This window comes from Dendrobates tinctorius, unplaced genomic scaffold, assembly GCF_039654945.1.
Source record: "Dendrobates tinctorius isolate UK_male_01 unplaced genomic scaffold, ASM3965494v1 ptg000046l, whole genome shotgun sequence".
Lineage (NCBI taxonomy): Eukaryota > Metazoa > Chordata > Amphibia > Anura > Dendrobatidae > Dendrobates > Dendrobates tinctorius.
The window spans coordinates 16,436,115-16,459,576 of NW_027361714.1; the positions used below are offsets into that span (position 1 = coordinate 16,436,115).

Sequence of the window (23,462 nt, forward strand, 5' to 3'; positions counted from 1 at the left end):
TAAAGCTTGGGCTGCTTGTGTGCGGTGCCTAGTGTAAAGCTTGGGCTGCTTGTGTGCGGTGCCTAGTGTAAAGCTTGGGCTGCTTGTGTGCGGTGCCTAGTGTAAAGCTTGGGCTGCTTGTGTGCGGTGCCTAGTGTAAAGCTTGGGCTGCTTGTGTGCGGTGCCTAGTGTAAAGCTTGGGCTGCTTGTGTGCGGTGCCTAGTGTAAAGCTTGGGCTGCTTGTGTGCGGTGCCTAGTGTAAAGCTTGGGCTGGTTAACCTGATACAAAGATTTTGACTGATCAACTTTTCTACTGTTACTGGTAACAGTGGAAGAGACTGAATGGAAGCTCTGTGCCTGACCAAAGCCATCATTTTGTTAGTCTGTCTAAGGAAGTCTGTCAGCAGGTTTTTGCTATGTAGTTTTACAGAACCATGATGTAGTGATACTAATTCCAGCAATGTATCTGTCATGATCCCAGTGCAGGTTTTGACCTGCACGTCCGGGGTTAATGTCTTGAGCTCAGTGCAGGCTTTGACCTGCACACCTGGGGTTAATTATTGTGGCCTCTCTTTGGTTCAAGCAAAGCTTTTTATAGCCCTGAGAAACTCCAATCCCTGTCAGTTATACTTTTGCCTTTGGCCGAGTGTTGTGACCCCTGTGTGCCTGTTCGTTGTCTTATAGCTTACTTACATGGTTTTGATCCAGTTCTGTCCCCCCGTTGTGAGTTTGCCTGTTGATTCTGTACTGTATATCTGCTTCTCTGGTTTCTGACTTCTTGTCTACGCCTTGACTATCCGTTCTGTCTTGCCCTTTGGTAATTGTCGTGCTATCTCGTGCTTTGACCCCGGCCTGATCTGGTTTATGTCCCTGTCTATGCCAGTTAGTAACTTTGTCCCGTAGTTACCATTCTAGGAGTTTTCCTGCAGTTCCTAGTTCTCTGGAGTTTAGGCCACGCCCCCAGCAGTCACGTGCTTCAGGTCCTGTGGGTCTGAAGCACGCATCTTCTCTGCTGCTGCCCGCTCCACAGGTATCTCTGAGTACAGTTTGTCTTAGGCTACTTTCACACATCCGTCTTTTTGAATCCGGCATGATGCAGCGAAGAGTGTGAAAACTGGTTCCGGAATTGGATCCGGTTTTGTCACATAGAAAGTAATGATCGCTGCATCGTGCCGGATGTACATGCGGCGGCCCCGGTTCTTTCTGGATACGGCAAATATGCGCCGTCCGGCGTCTGCAAAAAAACGGTCCCTGCAACGTTTTTTGGCAGCGCCGAAACGGCTTTTTAAAGTGCGCATGCCCGGACACTGTGTTATTTAGCCCCACAGGTGCCTGGCAAGCGCAAGACTCTCTCTCTGTATCTCTTTCTCTGTCTCTCTGTATCTCTCTCCTTCTCCTTCCATACCTTTCTTTGTCTGACTCACTCGTCCCCCCGCTCTCTCCAGATGGCTCTCATCGCTGCAGCTCTCATCTCTACAGCTGGCTCTCGTCGCCCGGTGCTGCGGCTCCCGTATCTACAGCTGGCTCTCGTCGCCCGGTGCTGCGGCTCCTTTAAATTTTATCCAGGCCGCATCCGGCGACGCATCCACATCCGGTGTCTGCGCTACAGGCCGGTTCTGGCGGCACGGCTTTTCGCCGCACGCCGCCGGAACCCTGAAACCGGATGTGTGAAAGAGGCCTTACTCAGGACACGCGCACTGGCTCAGTGAGCAAGTGCAGTGCGGTGTTCCTGACAGTATCACTTAGTTTATCAAGTGCAGCAGTTGTAACGTAATCAGTTTTTTTTTCTTCTGCTGCAGATTTAGCAGAGCTTGGAATGTTGAGCATCACCCACTTCCGTATTCTTTGTATAGTGTATATTGATAGAGAGCTGCTAATCAGTGCAAGGAGTGAAGTTGGACCAGCAGGCACTAGTCACCTAGTCAGACAGTCATAATCTGCTACTGATAAAACACTGATTTTGTTAAAACAGGAGCCAAGTAAGTGATGCATCAATGGAATCCGGGTCTTGGCTCCTACACAATGCTGCTCTCAGATCACATAGCAAAAGCCTGCTGACAGATTCCCTTTAAAACTCTTAACACACATTTTGGAAAGTCCCAGCCAATGTGAGGTTATGTAGCCCTGTCTATTGTAATCACCTGCTTACTTTGTTTGGCACCTATATGTATTTGGTATGAGTTTTTCACATTACTAACAAAAAATGTTTTGTTTTCCTGTATTTAGACCCCTCATGATTGATAGCATGGGGAATTATAACCAACTGGCAATGTCCAAATCGTCTCAGAATCCTGATCAGGTAAAATCGTTTTTGAATGCATTTTTCTAACCCTCATATAAAATATGGGAAGATTGAATAGCGTGTATCTTATGCACTAATCAGGTAGGTAATTAGGGTCTCTAGGAGCTACAGTGGTATGAGAAAGTGTTTGCCCCTTCCTGATCTCCTATTCTTTTGCATATTTGCCACATTTTATTGTTTCAGATAGCCAAACAAATTTAAATTTTAACCAAAGATAACATAAAATGCAGTTAATCATAAAGACCTTTATTTATAAAGGGAAAAAAAATCTAAACCTACAGGGCCCTACAAGAAAAGTGAATCTGCCCCCCCCCCCCCCCCCAAAACGTAAATTAGCTGTGGTTTATCTAACCCAGACCTGATTACTGCCACACCTGTTCTCAATCAAGAAATCACTTAAATTGGACCAGCCTGACAAAGTAACGTAGACCAGAGGATCCTGCAAACCGAAGAAATTCTGGAGCAGATGAGAAACAAAAGTGTGGAAAAGGTTATAAAGCCATTTCTAAAGCTTTGGGACTCGAGCGAACCACAGTGAGAGCCATTATCCACAAATGGCGAAAACATGGAACAGTGGTGAGCCTTCCTGGTGTGGTCGGCCGACCAAAGTTACCCCAAGAGTGCTGCGACGATTCTTTCAAGAGAACACAGAAGAGCCCACAACAACAGTCAAAGAACTGCAGGCCTCGCTTGCCTCATATAATGCATTACTAGTGAATAGTATTACTATCCTGCTTAATTTAGACATCCTTCAGTATTACAGCGCTGTAAATTCCTCTATCAATAATGAGATGAGTCTTATTATTCTGTCCCAATCTATCCAAGAATTTTGTGTGCCTGATAAAACCGTAAGCATCAGCTTGCTCTACTGGCCAATGAGTGAACTACTGTGGATCATTACATCAAGACAAACACCATTCATTGGATATTTAAAAAATCTTTACATTTGACCAAATCATGTGAAATTTTCCTGCAATCCTTTCAAATATTACATGGCTTACATACAGTCATGGCCGAAAGTGTTGGCACCTTTGAAATTGTTCTAGAAAATGTGAACTACACACATGGTCAAAATTGTTGGTACCCCTCATTTAATGACAGTAAAACCCACAATGGTCACAGAAATAACTTGAATCCGACAAAAGTAATAAATAAAAAATCTAAGAAAATGAACAAATGAAAGTCAGACATTGCTTTTCAACCATGCTTGCACAGAATTAAAAAAAAATAATAAAAATCTCATGGAATGGGCCTGGACAGAAATGATGGTACCCCTGAAAATGTGACAAAAGGGACATGGTAAATCAAGGTGTGTCCACTAATTAGCATCACAGGTGTCTACAATCTTGGAATCAGTGAGTGGGCCTTTATAGAGGGCTACAGATCTCCCTGTGCTGTTTGTTGACATGGTGTGTATCACACTCAACATGGACCAGAGCAAGCGAAGGAAAGAGTTGTCTTAGGAGATTAGAAAGAAAATTATAGACAAACATGTTTTAGAAAAAGCGTGTTTGAAAAGTGTCATGGGTTAAAGGATTGTTTTAACCGGATGGTGAGTACCACCTTTTTCTCTTTTGAAAGACAAAAAAAAAAAACCTAGACTGCAATTTGCCAAAATGTACCAAAATCCTTCTGGGGAAGCATCATTTGACAGATGAGACACAGAGAGAGCTTTTTTGGTAAAGCACTTCTTTCGACTGTTTGCTAAAAACTGAATGAGGACCACAAAGAAAAGAGTACCGTACTTAAAGTCAAATATGGTGGAGGTTCAAAGATGTTTTGGTGGTGATTCACTGCCACTGGCATCATGAAATCTGAAAATGACCAAAGGATTTTCGATCGCAATGTAGTGCCCAGTGTCCTAAACCTGGGTTTGCTTCCTAGGTCTTGGGCATTCCACAAGGACAATGACCCCAAACATTCTTCAAGGAGCACCCAGAAATAGATGGAAGCAAAGCACTTGAGTGTTCTCAAGTTACCAGCAATGAGTCTGGATCCAAATCCCATTGATCACCTGTGGAGAGGTCATAACATTTCTGTAGGGAGGATTAAGAGGTAATTTGCATATTAAATTTCCCAGAGGAGCATTGCATGGCGAATAAGCCGCCTTACCTTGACAAGTCAGAGCTGGTATGTCACTCTCCACAAGGAGAAACCTTACGCCTTAGACCTCAGTCCAGAGCCTTTCACCTAGCCAAATCAGTTCTCATACTTTCCACTGACGAGGGCCAATAGCCCAAAACACAGTGTCTGCAAATTAAGATTCTGATTTGGCTTTTATCCCAAATCATATTACAAAACTCGTTAAAGGGTTGATTGTGACTTGTAGGATCGCTACTACCAACAGGTGGCGCTATAAAGTTCAAGTCCCCTTTCTCTCTGAAGAGGCAATTTGCATATTAAATTTCCCAGAGGAGCATTGCACGGCGAATAAGCCCTCCTTACCTTGACGAGCCAGAGCTGGTACGTCACTCTCCACAAGGAGAAACCTTAGCCCTGCAGGGAGGAGGCATCCTTCAAATACGAGAGACTTGGAGCCATTTGCAAAAGAAAAGTGGTTGAAAATTCAAGTTGAGAGGTGTAAGAAGCTTGTTGATTGTTATAGGAAGCGATTGATATTCCAAAGGGTGTGCAACCAAATATTAAGTTGAGGGTACTAAATTTTGTTTGGTCTATTTTGGGGATTTTGTGTGAAATGTTGATAGAGAGATAGAGATAAATATATATATATATATATATATATATATATATATATCTCATATATATACACCCCGTATATACTCGTGTAAAAGCCGACCCCCCTTTTGTCACAAAAACTGAGAAAACTTATTGACTCGCGTATAAGCCTAGGGTGCACAGTGAGTGGCCTCAGATAATGCTGCACAGTGAGTGGCCCCATCATGTTGCTGCTGCTGTCGCTGCCTCCCTTAAAAAAACAAACAAAGAAAACTGTATACTCACCACCTGCTGCCGGCTGCTCATCAGCATTGCCGGCTCTGGAACGGGGACAAGTGAATACGGCTCCCCCCGCTCATACTCGCCCCCTCCTTGCGTTCATCTCTGCAGTGCAGCCCCTGCTTGTTCAATGTTCTCGGCGACTGCTCTTCCTCCTTCAGCAGTCACGTGGTACCGCTCATTAAAGTCATAAATATGCGCATATTCATGAGTTTAATGGGAGATACCACGTGATTGCTGAAGCAGGAAGAGCAGGGGCGCTGAGAACATGGAACAAGCAGGGGGGCTGCAGAGAAGAGCCAGGAGGGAGTGAGTATGATCTCTGACACCCCCGATCCCCCTCCCCCGCCGATCCCCCTCCACCCGGTATATGACTTGTGTATAAGCCGAGAGGAGGGGGGGGGGGCCTTTCAGCCCAAATAAATGGGCTGCATTAATCTCGGCTTATACACGAGTATATACGGGGTGTGTGTGTGTGTGTGTGTGTGTGTGTGTGTGTGTGTGTGTGTGTGTGAGATATAAGGTGGCCAGCAATGTGTGTGTATGCATGTGTGTGTATGTGTGTATATATAATATGCATACACACACACAGAGTTGTGGCCAAAAGTATTGACACCCCTGCAATTTTGTCAGATAATACTCAGTTTCTTCCTGAAAATTATTGCAAACACAAATTCTTTGTTATTATTATCTTCATTTAATTTGTCTTAAATGAAAAATCACTAAAATAATTGTCCTAAAGCCAAATTGGATATAATTCCACACCAAACATAAAAAAGAGGGTGGACAAAAGTATTGGCACTGTTCGAAAAATCATGTGATGCTTCTCTAATTTGTGTAATTAACAGCAACTGTAACTTACCTGTGGCCAATTAACAGGTGTTGGCAATAAACTTGCCTGTGGCACCTAACAGGTGTTGGCAATAAATAAATCACACTTGCAGCCAGTTGACATGGATTAAAGTTGACTCAACCTCTGTCCTGTGTCCTTGTGTGTACCACATTGAGCATGGAGAAAAGAAAGAAGACCAAAGAACTGTCTGAGGACTTGAGAAACCAAATTGTGAGGAAGCATGAGCAATCTCAAGACTACAAGTCCATCTCCAAAGACCTGAATGTTCCTGTGTCTACTGTGCGCAGTGTCATCAAGAAATTTAAAGCCCATGGCACTGTGGCTAACCTCCCTAGATGTGGACGGAAAATAAAAATTGACAAGAGATTTCAACGCAAGATTGTGCGGATGTTGGATAAAGAACCTCGACTAACATCCAAGCAAGTTCAAGCTGCCCTGCAGTCCGAGGGTACAACAGTGTCAACCCGTACTATCCTTCGGCGTCTGAATGAAAAGGGACTGTATGGTAGGAGATCCAGGAAGACCCCGCTTCTTACCCCGAGACATAAAAAAGCCAGGCTGGAGTTTGCCAAAACTTACCTGAAAAAGCCTAAAACGTTTTGGAAGAATGTTCTCTGGTCAGATGAGACAAAAGTAGAGCTTTTTGGGCAAAGGCATCAACATAGAGTTTACAGGAGAAAAAAAAGGCATTCAAAGAAAAAAACACGGTCCCTACAGTCAAACATGGCGGAGGTTCCCTGATGTTTTGGGGTTGCTTTTCTTCCTCTGGCACTGGATTGCTTGACCGTGTGCATGGCATTGTGAAGTCTGAAGACTACCAACAAATTTTGCAGCATAATTTAGGGCCCAGTGTGAGAAAGCTGGGTCTCCCTCAGAGGTCATGGGTCTTCCAGCAGGACAATGACTCAAAACACACTTCAAAAAGCACTAGAAAATGGTTTGAGAGAAAGCTCTGGAGACTTCTAAGGTGGCCAGCAATGAGTTCAGACCTGAATCCCATAGAACACCTGTGGAGAGATCTAAAAATGGCAGTTTGGAGAAGGCACCCTTCTAATATCAGGGACCTGGAGCAGTTTGCCAAAAAAGAATGGTCTAATATTCCAGCAGAGCATTGTAAGAAACTCATTGATGGTTACCGGAAGCGGTTGGTTGCAGTTATTTTGGCTAAAGGTTGTGCAACCAAGTATTAGGCTGAGGGGGCCAATACATTTGTCTGGCCCATTTTTGGAGTTTTGTGTGAAATGATCAATGTTTTTTGCTTTTTGCTTCATTCTCTTTTGTGTTTTTTCATTTAAGACAAATTAAATGAAGATAATACCAAAGAATTTGTATTTGCAATCATTTTCAGGAAGAAACTAAATATCTGACAGAATTGCAGGGGGTGTCAATACTTTTGGCCACAACTGTGTATGTAATATATATGTATTTAATATATATATATATATATATATATATATATATATATATATATACATATACATACACACACTCACTGGCCACTTTATTAGGTACACCTGTCCAACTGTGTGTTAAGACTTAATTTCTAATCAGCCAATCACATGGCGGCAACTCAGTGCATTTAGGCATGTAGACATGGTCAAGACAATCTCCTGCAGTTCAAACCGAGCATCAGTATGGGGAAGAAAGGTGATTTGAGTGCCTTTGAACGTGGCATGATTGTTGGTGCCAGAAGGGCTGGTCTGAGAATTTCAGAAACTGCTGATCTACTGGGATTTTCACGCACAACCATCTCTAGGGTTTACAGAGAATGGTCCGAAAAAGAAAAAAAATCCAGTGAGCGGCAGTTCTGTGGCCGGAAATGCCATGTTGATGCCAGAGGTCAGAGGAGAATGGGCAGACTGGTTCGAGCTGATAGAAAGGCAACAGTGACTCAAATTGCCACCCGTTACAACCAAGGTAGGCAGAAGAGCATCTCTGAACGCACAGTGCGTCGAACTTTGAGGCAGATGGGCTACAGCAGCAGAAGACCACACCGGGTACCACTCCTCTCAGCTAAGAACAGGAAACTGAGGCTACAATTTGCACAAGCTCATCGAAATTGGACAGTAGAAGATTGGAAAAACGTTGCCTGGTCTGATGAGTCTCGATTTCTGCTGCGACATTCGGATGGTAGGGTCAGAATTTGGCGTAAACAACATGAAAGCATGGATCCATCCTGCCTTGTATCAACGGTTCAGGCTGGTGGTGGTGGTGTCATGGTGTGGGGAATTTTTTCTGGGCACTCTTTGGGCCCCTTGGTACCAATTGAGCATCGTTGCAACGCCACAGCCTACCTGAGTATTGTTGCTGACCATGTCCATCCCTTTATGACCACAATGTACCCAACATCTGATGGCTACTTTCAGCAGTATAATGCGCCATGTCATAAAGCTCGAATCATCTCAGATTGGTTTCTTGAACATGACAATGAGTTTACTGTACTCAAATGGCCTCCTCAGTCACCAGATCTCAATCCAATAGAGCATCTTTGGGATGTGGTGGAACGGGAGATTCGCATCAGGGATGTGCAGCCGACAAATCTGCGCCAACTGTGTGATGCCATCATGTCAATATGGTCCAAAATCTCTGAGGAATGCTTCCAGCACCTTGTTGAATCTCTGCCACGAAGAATTGAGGCAGTTCTGAAGGCAAAAGGGGGTCCAACCCCTTACTAGCATGGTGTACCTAATAAAGTGGCCAGTGAGTGTGTGTGTGTGTGTATATATATATATATATATATATATATATATATATTTTTTTTTTTTTTTTGTGGTGTTCCAATACACACAGGAAATAAACGGGTATAACAAAACTAAGTGCTGTGGAATATGCTGGCGCTATATCAAATTATTATAAGTGTAACTGCGATCATTTTTCTGGGAGAAATACTTCATTTTCTTGAACAATTTCAAATACTTTTGGCCATGACTGTACAAGACAATAAAGCAGTTGACTGTCTGGGCTGATGATCTGGATGACCTATTTTCTAGATCAGATTGGTGGGATACTAACCAGGGCTGTGGAATCGGTAAGCCAAACCTGCGACTCCGACTCCTCAATTTCCCTTACACCGACTCCAACTCCACGACTCCGACTCCCACATACATTGCTTATATTTAAGTGAAAAATTTATTGTAGTACAATGTGAACATCAGACATTAAATCATTTTTATGATACAATAATCAAGATATTTAGATAGAACATAATATTTATTGGAATACAACTTTAGAACACAAACCTGTAATAAATTGTAAATGTGTAATACACTATGTAATACCGAAAATATATATAGATATATATATATATATATATATATATATATATATATATATATATATATATATATATATATATATATATATACAGTGGGGCAAAAAAGTATTTAGTCAGTCAGCAATAGTGCAAGTTCCACCACTTAAAAAGATGAGAGGCGTCTGTAATTTACATCATAGGTAGACCTCAACTATGGGAGACAAACTGAGAAAAAAAAATCCAGAAAATCACATTGTCTGTTTTTTTTTTTTTCATTTTATTTGCATATTATGGTGGTAAATAAGTATTTGGTCAGAAACAAAATTTCATCTCAATACTTTGTGATATATCCTTTGTTGGCAATGACAGAGGTCAAACGTTTTCTGTAAGTCTTCACAAGGTTGCCACACACTGTTGTTGGTATGTTGGCCCATTCCTCCATGCAGATCTCCTCTAGAGCAGTGATGTTTTTGGCTTTTCGCTTGGCAACACGGACTTTCAACTCCCTCCAAAGGTTTTCTATAGGGTTGAGATCTGGAGACTGGCTAGGCCACTCCAGGACCTTGAAATGCTTCTTACGAAGCCACTCCTTCGTTGCCCTGGCGGTGTGCTTTGGATCATTGTCATGTTGAAAGACCCAGCCACGTTTCATCTTCAATGCCCTTGCTGATGGAAAGAGGTTTGCACTCAAAATCTCACGATACATGGCCCCATTCATTCTTTCATGTACCCGGATTAGTCGTCCTGGCCCCTTTGCAGAGAAACAGCCCCAAAGCATGATGTTTCCACCACCATGCTTTACAGTAGGTATGGTGTTTGATGGATGCAACTCAGTATTCTTTTTCCTCCAAACACGACACGTTGTGTTTCTACCAAACAGTTCCAGTTTGGTTTCATCAGACCATAGGACATTATCCCAAAACTCCTCTGGATCATCCAAATGCTCTCTAGCAAACTTCAGACGGGCCCGGACATGTACAGGCTTAAGCAGTGGGACACGTCTGGCACTGCAGGATCTGAGTCCATGGTGGCGTAGTGTGTTACTTATGGTAGGCCTTGTTACATTGGTCCCGGCTCTCTGCAGTTCATTCACTAGGTCCCCCCGCGTGGTTCTGGGATTTTTGCTCACCGTTCTTGTGATCATTCTGACCCCACGGGGTGGGATTTTGCGTGGAGCACCAGATCGAGGGAGATTATCAGTGGTCTTGTATGTCTTCCATTTTCTAATTATTGCTCCCACAGTTGATTTCTTCACTCCAAGCTGGTTGGCTATTGCAGATTCAGTCTTCCCAGCCTGGTGCAGGGCTACAATTTTGTTTCTGGTGTCCTTTGACAGCTCTTTGGTCTTCACCATAGTGGAGTTTGGAGTCAGACTGTTTGAGGGTGTGCACAGGTGTCTTTTTATACTGATAACAAGTTTAAACAGGTGCCATTACTACAGGTAATGAGTGGAGGAAAGAGGAGACTCTTAAAGAAGAAGTTACAGGTCTGTGAGAGCCGGAAATCGTGATTGCTTGTTTCTGACCAAATACTTATTTTCCACCATAATATGCAAATAAAATGAAAAAAAAACAGACCATGTGATTTTCTGGATTTTTTTTTTCTCAGTTTGTCTTCCATAGTTGAGGTCTACCTATGATGTAAATTACAGACGCCTCTCATCTTTTTAAGTGGTGGAACTTGCACTATTGCTGACTGACTACATACTTTTTTGCCCCACTGTATATAGAGAGAGAGAGATATATATATATAGAGAGAGAGATATATAGAGATATATATATATATATCACTATGTAATAAATTATAAGTGGCAAAAACCAGTTTTCAATAAAAACATACTAAATAACATCATGGGCAACATCTCTAACAATTTCCGGGTATAAAGGAATTGCCTCATGCACAGTCAGTTTTGATGAATGGTTGAATTTTTCTATTTCTTTGAGAGCAAGTGAAACATGTTGCTGAAATATGGTCAATCTGCTTGCTATAGCAGACTGAGTGAAATCTTTTTCCTTGCGGCAACGCTTTGCCTGCTCCATGTCATCCAAATACTTGTCAAAATCAAACTCCTCATCTGATGAGGATGAAGATATGGCAGCAGTAGCACTGTCAGGTCCCAAGTCCTCTTGCGCCTGGCAGTCCTCCTGTAGGCCACTCATCCTAACTGCTACCTCAGTCAGAGCTTCTTTTCCTTTAGTAAGCTGTTGATTATTAAGCAGTATACGATGACTTGGGTCCACATAAACAGCTGCCAGAAAAAATTTTTTATTTTCCAATAACTGTGTCTCTCTCCGTTTCATTAATCGCAGATGGCATTTCTGCTTCAAACAGCAAAATAGCAAGTTCTTCCACTCCCTTATGAAAATGCCAGGAGTTAAATCCTTAGCTTGTAATTTTTTTAGCCACGGTAAATGGGTGATTAAGCAATTCCTTCAATTCAGCCACCTGTGTCCATTGACCTTCATTTAGGGTTACCTGAGGGTTCACCATATCTATAAGAAACGGTTTTAGTTCAAGCAATCGCTCAATCATTAAATAAGTGCTGCCCCACCGAGTGGCTTGATCAACAATTGCCCTTTTCCAGCACGTCTCTTCAAGATGGAATCAATTTTAGGGGTTCTGGCGGCAATAACCAATGTCCTCACTTTTCCAATCAGATTTCCAGCATGTCCCTCTTGCAGACTATCTCTTATTGCCAGCTGCAGCGTGTGCACAACACAGCGCATGTGATGAATATGAAAGTGTTTTGAAGCACCTTTAACAAGATCATCTATTTCTGCAGTATAATTTTGCTGTTCTTCTGTTGTAATATGTTTGTTCCTCAGTTACATGAACAGCACTGTGGCCTTCCTTCTCAATCATACTGAATCCTAAATGTTCCTCTAGCTGTTCCTTACTCTCATTCATCAGTTTTATTGTACTTATCATGTTTGAAGCATTGTCTGTTACAATAGCAAGAACCTGTTCTTTTTTCAGTTTGTAATCTTGCAGAACTTTTTCCACTAAGGACTGGAGAAACTGGCTGCTGTGATGAGCTTTAGTATCTTTTACTGCCAGCGTGTTGGTAACAATTTTTGTTGTCACAAACATATCGAACATTGATGGCAAAATAGTTCACTCTGTGACGTGTGCAGGCATCCATTTTAAGAAACATGAAGCGTCTTTTGAGAGTCTTTTTAATACCTTCCTTTTGGTTAAGGGCCTCTTCAATCACTAATTTTCTAATACTTTCTCTTTCCAGAGAAACACCAAGTTTGCGGCCATTTCTCCATTAAGAGCTGTAAAAGCTGGTCGTGCAAATAATGTTAATGGTACACCGTCCTTCACAACAAGCTGTATGAGCTGTCTTTTAGACATATCTGCTGTCATTGTTACAGTAACTTTCTCACTTACAAAATATCTTGTTAATGATGTTTGAGACGCTCTTTCCTCCTCCTTTGCCTGGCAGGAAGTGTTAGTCTGTGTGCTACCTAGCTTTCATTCTTTTTGGTACAGATAAGATAGATATGGATAGACAGATATGGATATATAGAAGCTACCCAAGAAGAAAAAGCAGTCAAAAATCCATAAAACATAACTTTTATTAAATAATGTAAAATATTATATAAGGACATACGGTGTGTGGTGGGGAAAACAGAAATAAAGAGCATAATGGTCAACAACGGAGACCAGCCACACTGCAAGCATCGCTTCAAGAATGACCGTATTATAATAAACAAAATGGCAAAAGTCAGACAGGGAAAAAATGGCCCATATTGTTATGGCAAGGAGTGTATTAAAACATCACCATATAGCCAAAGGATGGTATCCTATTCCATGGCACACTACCCTGCCCATAAGAGACACATGACATCCATCCATAACTGATGCTATGTAAAGCATCAGAAACAAGAGCAAAAGTAACTAGTTATACCTGGAAGCAGTGGTGGCAGTGGGGTCGGTCCAGTCCCCGACGCGCGTTTCGGAGCCAAGAGACTCCTTCCTCAGGGGGCGTTAGGGAAGGTAAGGCCACCCAGGTTTAAATAGCGCGCGCCTAACCAGAGACCATCTGTGCGCACAAGGGGCCCGCCCCGCGCCGACCGGATCCATGCCATGACGTCACCGGAAACACGCGGGCCCACGTGATCCAGCGCGACAGGCAGAGAGCCAGGGCGGACGTGCGACGGACACCGCGCATGCGCACAAGCAGCGTCAGGCAGGAGCCGCCATATGTAAAGAGGGCAAAACAAATGGGCAGACAAAAATGTGTAAGGGGAGGGAAAAAGTAATTGTGCATACATGGATACATCATGCCACCGATATGCTGCATAGTATTAGTGCATAAAGGGGTATAACAGCAAGGCCCATGGCATAGAATATAAGATTAAAGCAATAGGTCACATGACAATAGAGACACGCACAGGATGCATACATATATACACAGAGAGATAATCAAAGGATGTAAAATCTCACCAGCATAGAACGTATCATTAAAAAGCGCAGAATTGCCTAAATCGCTATGTGTATAGATGCAACCCAGAAAGTGCATGCGTAATAAAGTGACCTTGTATTGCAAATGCTCATGGACAAATACCCCATGGATGTATGCACAAATATACACAATGCATAAACAGTCACATACGTGATGTGTGCAGAAAATGCACGCATATGAGTGACACACAATGTAGGAATATGCTGAATGCACGTGGAAGACAAATAACCATATATGTGCAGATGGGATATATATAATATAATAATACAAACAATGAATAGGGAAATGACAAAATGCAAAATACGAAAAAATTATATATGCGGAAAATAATAATGCACACAAAATATACATACAATATATACACACACAAGCATATAGAAGATAATGCACATGAAAGATAAATATGCAAAAGATGAAAAAAACAGCCCATCGAGTTAAACTAAATAGTTAAACCCATATAATGTGGGTATAGACACATCAGAGATCCCAGAGTCTTCATCATAAATGAATCCATCAGACAACTTCCATGGTTCACAGGGACCTCAGAACCTTCCTAATTCCAAAGGAAATATGTCATTCAGAACACTAGAAAATAAATGAAACATAAAAAACGTAAGTAAAAACACAAGACCAAAGAGCTCAGGAATGGGATAAGTTGGATGAATTACAAGTATGGGGCATATGAAATGTTTTCATTTAGACCGCGTGGATGGATGGTGCCTAGTGTCCAGATCCATCTAGTTTCGGACCTAGCCAGCCTATTGGATAGTTTACCACCCCTTATATTGATGTTAAGGGCATCAATGCCCCTTATTCGTAGGAGTGTGGCATTGCAACGGTGAAATTCCTTGAAATGCCTGGGTAACGTCTTCAGGCTTGAATCGTCGGTGCAATTGGCAGCCGCCAAGATGCCCAAGACATGTTCCCTAGTGCGTACCTTCAATTGTCGCGTGGTCATGCCCACATAAATGAGCCCACACGGACATGTAGCATAGTATATCACGTACCGAGTGGTACATGATATACGTTGCTTGATGGAAAACGTCCTAGTACCATCTGAATTAGTAAATGAAGTACTGCGTTCAATGTTGGGGCAGGCTATACACCTGCCACAAGGGAAGCAGCCATGTCTAATTGGATGATCATCCAAGAAAGTGTGAGCTGGATGGTCAACATAATGACTAGCCACCAATTGGTCACGTAAATTCCTAGCCCTTCTATAGGAAATAGATGGATACTCTGGGAGAAGCTTGTTCAAAATAGGGTCCACCTTAAGAATGGGCCAGGCCCTTTTCAATACATCCCGCATGATTCCATGTTGGGGATGGAAAGAAGTAACAAATCTCACAACCTCACTACCCTTAGATTTATTAAAGTCCCTGTAGAGTAGCTCATTACGAGTTGAACATCTGGCACGTTGATAGGCCTTTTTTATACTCCGTTTACTGTACCCACGTGCTATGAATCGAGCTCTTAATTCATTAGCCCGATTTTCAAAATCGATATTAGTGGAACAGATGCGGCGGAGACGTAAGAACTGTCCCACAGGGATGGCTTTAATAAGATGATGGGGGTGACAGGATGAGGCGTGGAGTAGAGAATTGGTGGATGTCTCCTTACGATAAATATCAGTTTGAATGATCCCTTGTGAATCCTTTTTGACAGAGACATCCAAAAAATTAATTTTCACGGGATCCCACGTCAATGTCAATCTGATGTTCAGATCGTTGTCATTCAAATTAGACGTCAATTGCAGAAGGTCGATGGAGCTGCCCTGAAAGATAAAGAAGATGTCGTCGATGTAGCGTGCCCAAAACGGGACACGCTCAATCAACCCCTGTTTATCAGACAGAAAGAGATCCCTCTCCCACAGCCCCAGGAAGAGGTTGGCATAAGACGGCGCAAAGGCCGCACCCATGGCAGTCCCCTGGAGCTGCAAGAAGAAGGACCCCTTAAACACAAAAAAATTGTGTGTGAGAGTGAACTCTAAAAGCTCCAGGATGAGGTCCCTAAGTCCCATAGAGATGGTAGAGGTGGATAAATAAAATCGTACGGCACGTAGGCCGTCGATATGCTTGATGTTAGTATATAGGGACTCAACATCAACCGAAGCAAGAAGAGAATCACTCTCCAAGCAGAGTCCATCGACCTTCCGCAAAAGATCCCCAGTGTCCTTGAGGAAGGAGGGCAGATTAGATACTAACGGCTGAAGATGATGGTCAATCCATTTATTGATGTGCTCAAGGAAATTCCCACGACCAGATATAATAGGTCTGCCAGGTGGTGATCTGATATCCTTATGGATTTTGGGTAAGAGGTATAGAGTGGATATAGTAGGTTCTTTTACAGTAAGTGCCGAAGCCAGTTCTTTGGTGACAATGCCATTGATGACGGCCCTGTTAATGATCAGATCCAATTTGGCAGAAAAAGCTGAGAGAGGATTATAAGTTAATTTTTTATAGCATACCGGATTATTTAATTGCCGGAATGCCTCTCTCTCATACATTATTATTGGCCAAATCACCACATTGCCACCTTTGTCAGCTGGCTTCAGCACTACATCAGGAAGATTTTTAAGATACCTTAACCTCACCCTTTCTTCCTTGGTCAGATTATCACACCGACCATATTTAGGAATCTTCCTAAACTCATCCGTCACCACACGCACGAAAAGATCTATGCTAGGGCATGATGTAAATGGAGGGAATTTAACCGATCTGGGACGGATGGACGGGGGAATCTTACCTCCCTCACCATCATGTTCAGCCGCCAGCACCTCCAAAGTTCTTATTGCCTCCTGCTCCTCTTCTGTGGGAAAAAGACACTGGAGATCATTATTAAAGAAGTATCTTTTGAAGAGCAGCGACCTGGCAAACAGGTTGAGATCCTTCACCGCTGTGAAAGTATCAAAATCAGATGTAGGTGAAAAAGTAAAGCCCCTTTCCAATAATGACAGATCAACCCTTGTGAGGACATGTTGACTCAGATTAATCACCTTATTATCCTTCTGATATAGCTCAGGTTGATTCCTAAAGTGTCTTTTGTAAGGATGAAACGAGTGGTCTCGTAATTTGCGGGACCCACCAATATCAAGGGATGAGGCCGAAGCTTGAGACACATCAGATTGCCCACTTATAGAGGTGACTGAAGTATTAGAAACAGAGCGTTGCAATTTGGAATTATTGCCATTTCTCCATAAATAGACTTTTTTCATCTGATAATCTTTAACGTCCCTGTTAAATTAGTTCGATTGGTTTTGCTGGATTTTTTTAACCACCATGTCCATAGATTTCTCTAAATCAGTTTCAAACAATTGAATTTTATCAGGAGAACAACCCCTACGGATCTCCTCTTGACATGAATCAATGGATTTATCAAGCGTCTCTATATTACCAGAGTAAAGATTCACCAAAAGTTGCAAGAAGGTTTGAGAACACAAATTAGATGCTTCTTCCCATTTCATGATGAAAGTGTCATCCTCGATAGGGAATGTGGGGATGACTTTAACTCTCAAACCTCTGGGAATCATTTGGTTGGCTATATATTTCTCTAGGAATAACCTGTTCCACCATAGTCTGGAACGTTTGAGAAGTAATGTTTTCATATGTAGAAGTTTAACATCCCAACTTGAATCAACCATCTGTGGGGTACTGCTCCCCCCAGAACCAAACACCTGGTCCACTTGATCGAGCCAGACTTTGTCTCTTGCCCGATAGTCCATCGCGTCCGCAACCAAAATACCTGTGCATAACACAGCGAGAATGTAATAGAATGAGTAGGGAGAGGACATAGTACTGTGGATGCCGGAAAGTATAAGACTAAACGGCCATAAATTGTGATCAATAATATATATTATATATCATGATCCACATAATAGGACAATCCAATAAAGAGGACACTGCACATTCAATAGAAGCTACCCAAGAAGAAAAAGCAGTCAAAAATCCATAAAACATAATTTTTATTAAATAATGTAAAATATTATATAAGGACATACGGTGTGTGGTGGGGAAAACAGAAATAAAGAGCATAATGGTCAACAACGGAGACCAGCCACACTGCAAGCATCGCTTCAAGAATGACCGTATTATAATAAACAAAATGGCAAAAGTCAGACAGGGAAAAAATGGCCCATATTGTTATGGCAAGGAGTGTATTAAAACATCACCATATAGCCAAAGGATGGTATCCTATTCCATGGCACACTACCCTGCCCATAAGAGACACATGACATCCATCCATAACTGATGCTATGTAAAGCATCAGAAACAAGAGCAAAAGTAACTAGTTATACCTGGAAGCAGTGGTGGCAGTGGGGTCGGTCCAGTCCCCGACGCGCGTTTCGGAGCCAAGAGACTCCTTCCTCAGGGGGCGTTAGGGAAGGTCGATGGACTCTGCTTGGAGAGTGATTCTCTTCTTGCTTCGGTTGATGTTGAGTCCCTATATACTAACATCAAGCATATCGACGGCCTACGTGCCGTACGATTTTATTTATCCACCTCTACCATCTCTATGGGACTTAGGGACCTCATCCTGGAGCTTTTAGAGTTCACTCTCACACACAATTTTTTTGTGTTTAAGGGGTCCTTCTTCTTGCAGCTCCAGGGGACTGCCATGGGTGCGGCCTTTGCGCCGTCTTATGCCAACCTCTTCCTGGGGCTGTGGGAGAGGGATCTCTTTCTGTCTGATAAACAGGGGTTGATTGAGCGTGTCCCGTTTTGGGCACGCTACATCGACGACATCTTCTTTATCTTTCAGGGCAGCTCCATCGACCTTCTGCAATTGACGTCTAATTTGAATGACAACGATCTGAACATCAGATTGACATTGACGTGGGATCCCGTGAAAATTAATTTTTTGGATGTCTCTGTCAAAAAGGATTCACAAGGGATCATTCAAACTGATATTTATCGTAAGGAGACATCCACCAATTCTCTACTCCACGCCTCATCCTGTCACCCCCATCATCTTATTAAAGCCATCCCTGTGGGACAGTTCTTACGTCTCCGCCGCATCTGTTCCACTAATATCGATTTTGAAAATCGGGCTAATGAATTAAGAGCTCGATTCATAGCACGTGGGTACAGTAAACGGAGTATAAAAAGGCCTATCAACGTGCCAGATGTTCAACTCGTAATGAGCTACTCTACAGGGACTTTAATAAATCTAAGGGTAGTGAGGTTGTGAGATTTGTTACTTCTTTCCATCCCCAACATGGAATCATGCGGGATGTATTGAAAAGGGCCTGGCCCATTCTTAAGGTGGACCCTATTTTGAACAAGCTTCTCCCAGAGTATCCATCTATTTCCTATAGAAGGGCTAGGAATTTACGTGACCAATTGGTGGCTAGTCATTATGTTGACCATCCAGCTCACACTTTCTTGGATGATCATCCAATTAGACATGGCTGCTTCCCTTGTGGCAGGTGTATAGCCTGCCCCAACATTGAACGCAGTACTTCATTTACTAATTCAGATGGTACTAGGACGTTTTCCATCAAGCAACGTATATCATGTACCACTCGGTACGTGATATACTATGCTACATGTCCGTGTGGGCTCATTTATGTGGGCATGACCACGCGACAATTGAAGGTACGCACTAGGGAACATGTCTTGGGCATCTTGGCGGCTGCCAATTGCACCGACGATTCAAGCCTGAAGACGTTACCCAGGCATTTCAAGGAATTTCACCGTTGCAATGCCACACTCCTACGAATAAGGGGCATTGATGCCCTTAACATCAATATAAGGGGTGGTAAACTATCCAATAGGCTGGCTAGGTCCGAAACTAGATGGATCTGGACACTAGGCACCATCCATCCACGCGGTCTAAATGAAAACATTTCATATGCCCCATACTTGTAATTCATCCAACTTATCCCATTCCTGAGCTCTTTGGTCTTGTGTTTTTACTTACGTTTTTTATGTTTCATTTATTTTCTAGTGTTCTGAATGACATATTTCCTTTGGAATTAGGAAGGTTCTGAGGTCCCTGTGAACCATGGAAGTTGTCTGATGGATTCATTTATGATGAAGACTCTGGGATCTCTGATGTGTCTATACCCACATTATATGGGTTTAACTATTTAGTTTAACTCGATGGGCTGGTTTTTTCATCTTTTGCATATTTATCTTTCATGTGCATTATCTTCTATATGCTTGTGTGTGTATATATTGTATGTATATTTTGTGTGCATTATTATTTTCCGCATATATAATTTTTTCGTATTTTGCATTTTGTCATTTCCCTATTCATTGTTTGTATTATTATATTATATATATCCCATCTGCACATATATGGTTATTTGTCTTCCACGTGCATTCAGCATATTCCTACATTGTGTGTCACTCATATGCGTGCATTTTCTGCACACATCACGTATGTGACTGTTTATGCATTGTGTATATTTGTGCATACATCCATGGGGTATTTGTCCATGAGCATTTGCAATACAAGGTCACTTTATTACGCATGCACTTTCTGGGTTGCATCTATACACATAGCGATTTAGGCAATTCTGCGCTTTTTAATGATACGTTCTATGCTGGTGAGATTTTACATCCTTTGATTATCTCTCTGTGTATATATGTATGCATCCTGTGCGTGTCTCTATTGTCATGTGACCTATTGCTTTAATCTTATATTCTATGCCATGGGCCTTGCTGTTATACCCCTTTATGCACTAATACTATGCAGCATATCGGTGGCATGATGTATCCATGTATGCACAATTACTTTTTCCCTCCCCTTACACATTTTTGTCTGCCCATTTGTTTTGCCCTCTTTACATATGGCGGCTCCTGCCTGACGCTGCTTGTGCGCATGCGCGGTGTCCGTCGCACGTCCGCCCTGGCTCTCTGCCTGTCGCGCTGGATCACGTGGGCCCGCGTGTTTCCGGTGACGTCATGGCATGGATCCGGTCGGCGCGGGGCGGGCCCCTTGTGCGCACAGATGGTCTCTGGTTAGGCGCGCGCTATTTAAACCTGGGTGGCCTTACCTTCCCTAACGCCCCCTGAGGAAGGAGTCTCTTGGCTCCGAAACGCGCGTCGGGGACTGGACCGACCCCACTGCCACCACTGCTTCCAGGTATAACTAGTTACTTTTGCTCTTGTTTCTGATGCTTTACATAGCATCAGTTATGGATGGATGTCATGTGTCTCTTATGGGCAGGGTAGTGTGCCATGGAATAGGATACCATCCTTTGGCTATATGGTGATGTTTTAATACACTCCTTGCCATAACAATATGGGCCATTTTTTCCCTGTCTGACTTTTGCCATTTTTTTTTTTTTTTTTTTATTATAATACGGTCATTCTTGAAGCGATGCTTGCAGTGTGGCTGGTCTCCGTTGTTGACCATTATGCTCTTTATTTCTGTTTTCCCCACCACACACCGTATGTCCTTATATAATATTTTACATTATTTAATAAAAATTATGTTTTATGGATTTTTGACTGCTTTTTCTTCTTGGGTAGCTTCTATTGAATGTGCAGTGTCCTCTTTATTGGATTGTCCTATTATGTGGATCATGATATATAATATATATTATTGATCACAATTTATGGCCGTTTAGTCTTATACTTTCCGGCATCCACAGTACTATGTCTTCTCCCTACTCATTCTATTAGATATGGATATATAGATAGAACAGATTTCGAATCTGCTTTTGCTATTGAAAACATTATCTATGAGCTCAAAAACCTTTCAGGTGATGCAGTTTTTAAAAAATCTGATCTGCTTTTGCAGCTGAAAAACGTATCCACAAAAAACGCAGGAAAAACGCTGTGTGAATGTAGCCTTAGATCAGGAATAGAACAGCCATTTATAGGACATTTCATAACTTTCCCAAATTCCTATGAAAAAATATTCGGCACATTCTGCATTGAACTACTGTACCCAATTTATTATATATTTTAGGAGTCGGAGTCTGTCCATTTTATACCGACTCCAACTCCGACTCCACCAAAATGAGCTCCGACTCCACGACTCCGACTCCACAGCCCTGATTACTAACACACAGTCCCCTGAACCCTCACCAATTTCTTTTGTTTAGGTTAAAACCCTATTCTTGGTAATGGTTACTGTATAGTAGTGAATGTAGACTTGTTTGCCAGTTCTAGTAACTGCTTACATCTGGTTGACGAAAGAACTGAAAAAAAGGGGTTGGGTGGTACCCCGTTAAAAATAATGAAGCTAAACAAAATAAACATAGCTAGTGTTTCTGTGTCAAAAAAAGTGGGATCTATCACAATATAAAATTATTGAACCCATACAGTAGATTCCAGAGAAAAAAAATATAACGCGTGCCCCCCTACGCGCCAAAAAATAGGCAATAACAAGCGATAATGTATGTACCCCAAATTAATGTTGAGTCAATTTGCCAGGAAAAATCACACCCTCAGACAGCTCCAGCGATGGTAACAAGAAATGTTATGGTTCTCAGAAAATGGAGATAAAAATTTTTTGCAACTTTGGTATCGCTATAATCGTACTGATCTAGAAGAATGTGTTTCCAGGTCATTTTTGTCATACAATGATCACGGTGTAAAAAAATAAATTACATAAAGCTCTACCTAGTCATACAAAAAAACAGGCCCTCACACAGTTATGTAAACGGAAAAATAAAAAGATATGTCTCAGAAAAACACGAGGAAAAATCAAAAGTGCAAAACTGAATATAGGATGCAGAGAGGAAATGTTAATAGCATGGGCTTTTCAATTGTATTATTATTTCACTTTTGTGTGTTTTTTTTTTTTTTTTTTTTTTTTTATAGGCATTTGACAATAGGTCCGCATGGTCAACTGACCGGAAGTCGAGCAGGGGCGTTAAACGACCCCTGAGAGAAGATCCTGACAGCTCTACAGAGGAGGCAAATGAAATGCTGAAGATTTCAATGTACATTAATCACTTTTTTGCTTAACTTTATAAATGATCAGTTTGATTTTAAAGGACTTTCCTGAATCCCTGTTAATAATAGGCCATCAACATTAGATTGGTGGGGATGTACTGTCCGCCAAAATCACTGCGGCCATATGGCGAGCTCACCATCCCCTTCATTGCTTACCTGACACTGCTCGTCGCGTTATTAGCAGATACAGCTCTGGCAAAAATTAAGAGACCACTGCAAAATTTTCAGTTTGTCTGATTTTTCTATTTATAGGTATATTTTTGAGTAAAATGTAAATTGCTTTTTTATTCTATAAACTACTGACAACATGTCTCCGAATTTCCAAGCACTAAATTTTGTCATTTTCAGAAAGTGAGAAATGGTCAAAATTACAAAAAAATGCAGTGCATGCAGACCTCAAATAACGCTAAGAAAACAAGTTCATAATCATCTAGAAATAACAATACTAATGTTTTAACTCAGGAATAGTTCAGAAATCAATATTTCGAGGAATATCCTTGATTTTTAATCACCGCTTTCATGCGTCTTGGCATGCTTTCCACCAGTCTTTCACACCGCTTTTGGGTGACCTTATGCCACTCCTCATACAAAAATGTAGGCAGTTCTTCTTTGTTTGATGGCTTGTTACTATCCATTTTCCTCATGATTACATTCCAGAGGTTTTCAATGGGGGTTCAGGTCTGGAGATTGGGCTGGCCATGACAGGGATTTGATGTGGTGGTCCTTCATCCACACAT

At 42.1% G+C, this 23,462-nt stretch overlaps 1 protein-coding gene across 5 annotated transcripts in view; it reads left to right on the forward strand.

Annotated features, from left to right (window-relative positions):
• The window catches only part of LOC141089375 (uncharacterized), a 132,681-nt gene that overhangs the window by 60,556 nt on the left and 48,663 nt on the right, over positions 1-23,462 (forward strand). For all 5 annotated transcript variants that reach the window (XR_012232264.1, XR_012232265.1, XM_073575735.1 and 2 more), the window contains 2 exons: positions 2,206-2,278; positions 22,591-22,712. Coding sequence is in view for 3 of the 5 variants with exons in the window: in XM_073575735.1 (XP_073431836.1) it covers positions 2,206-2,278; positions 22,591-22,712 (195 nt within the window). In the remaining 2 variants the exon portion in view is untranslated. The remainder of the gene's footprint in view (positions 1-2,205; positions 2,279-22,590; positions 22,713-23,462) is intronic.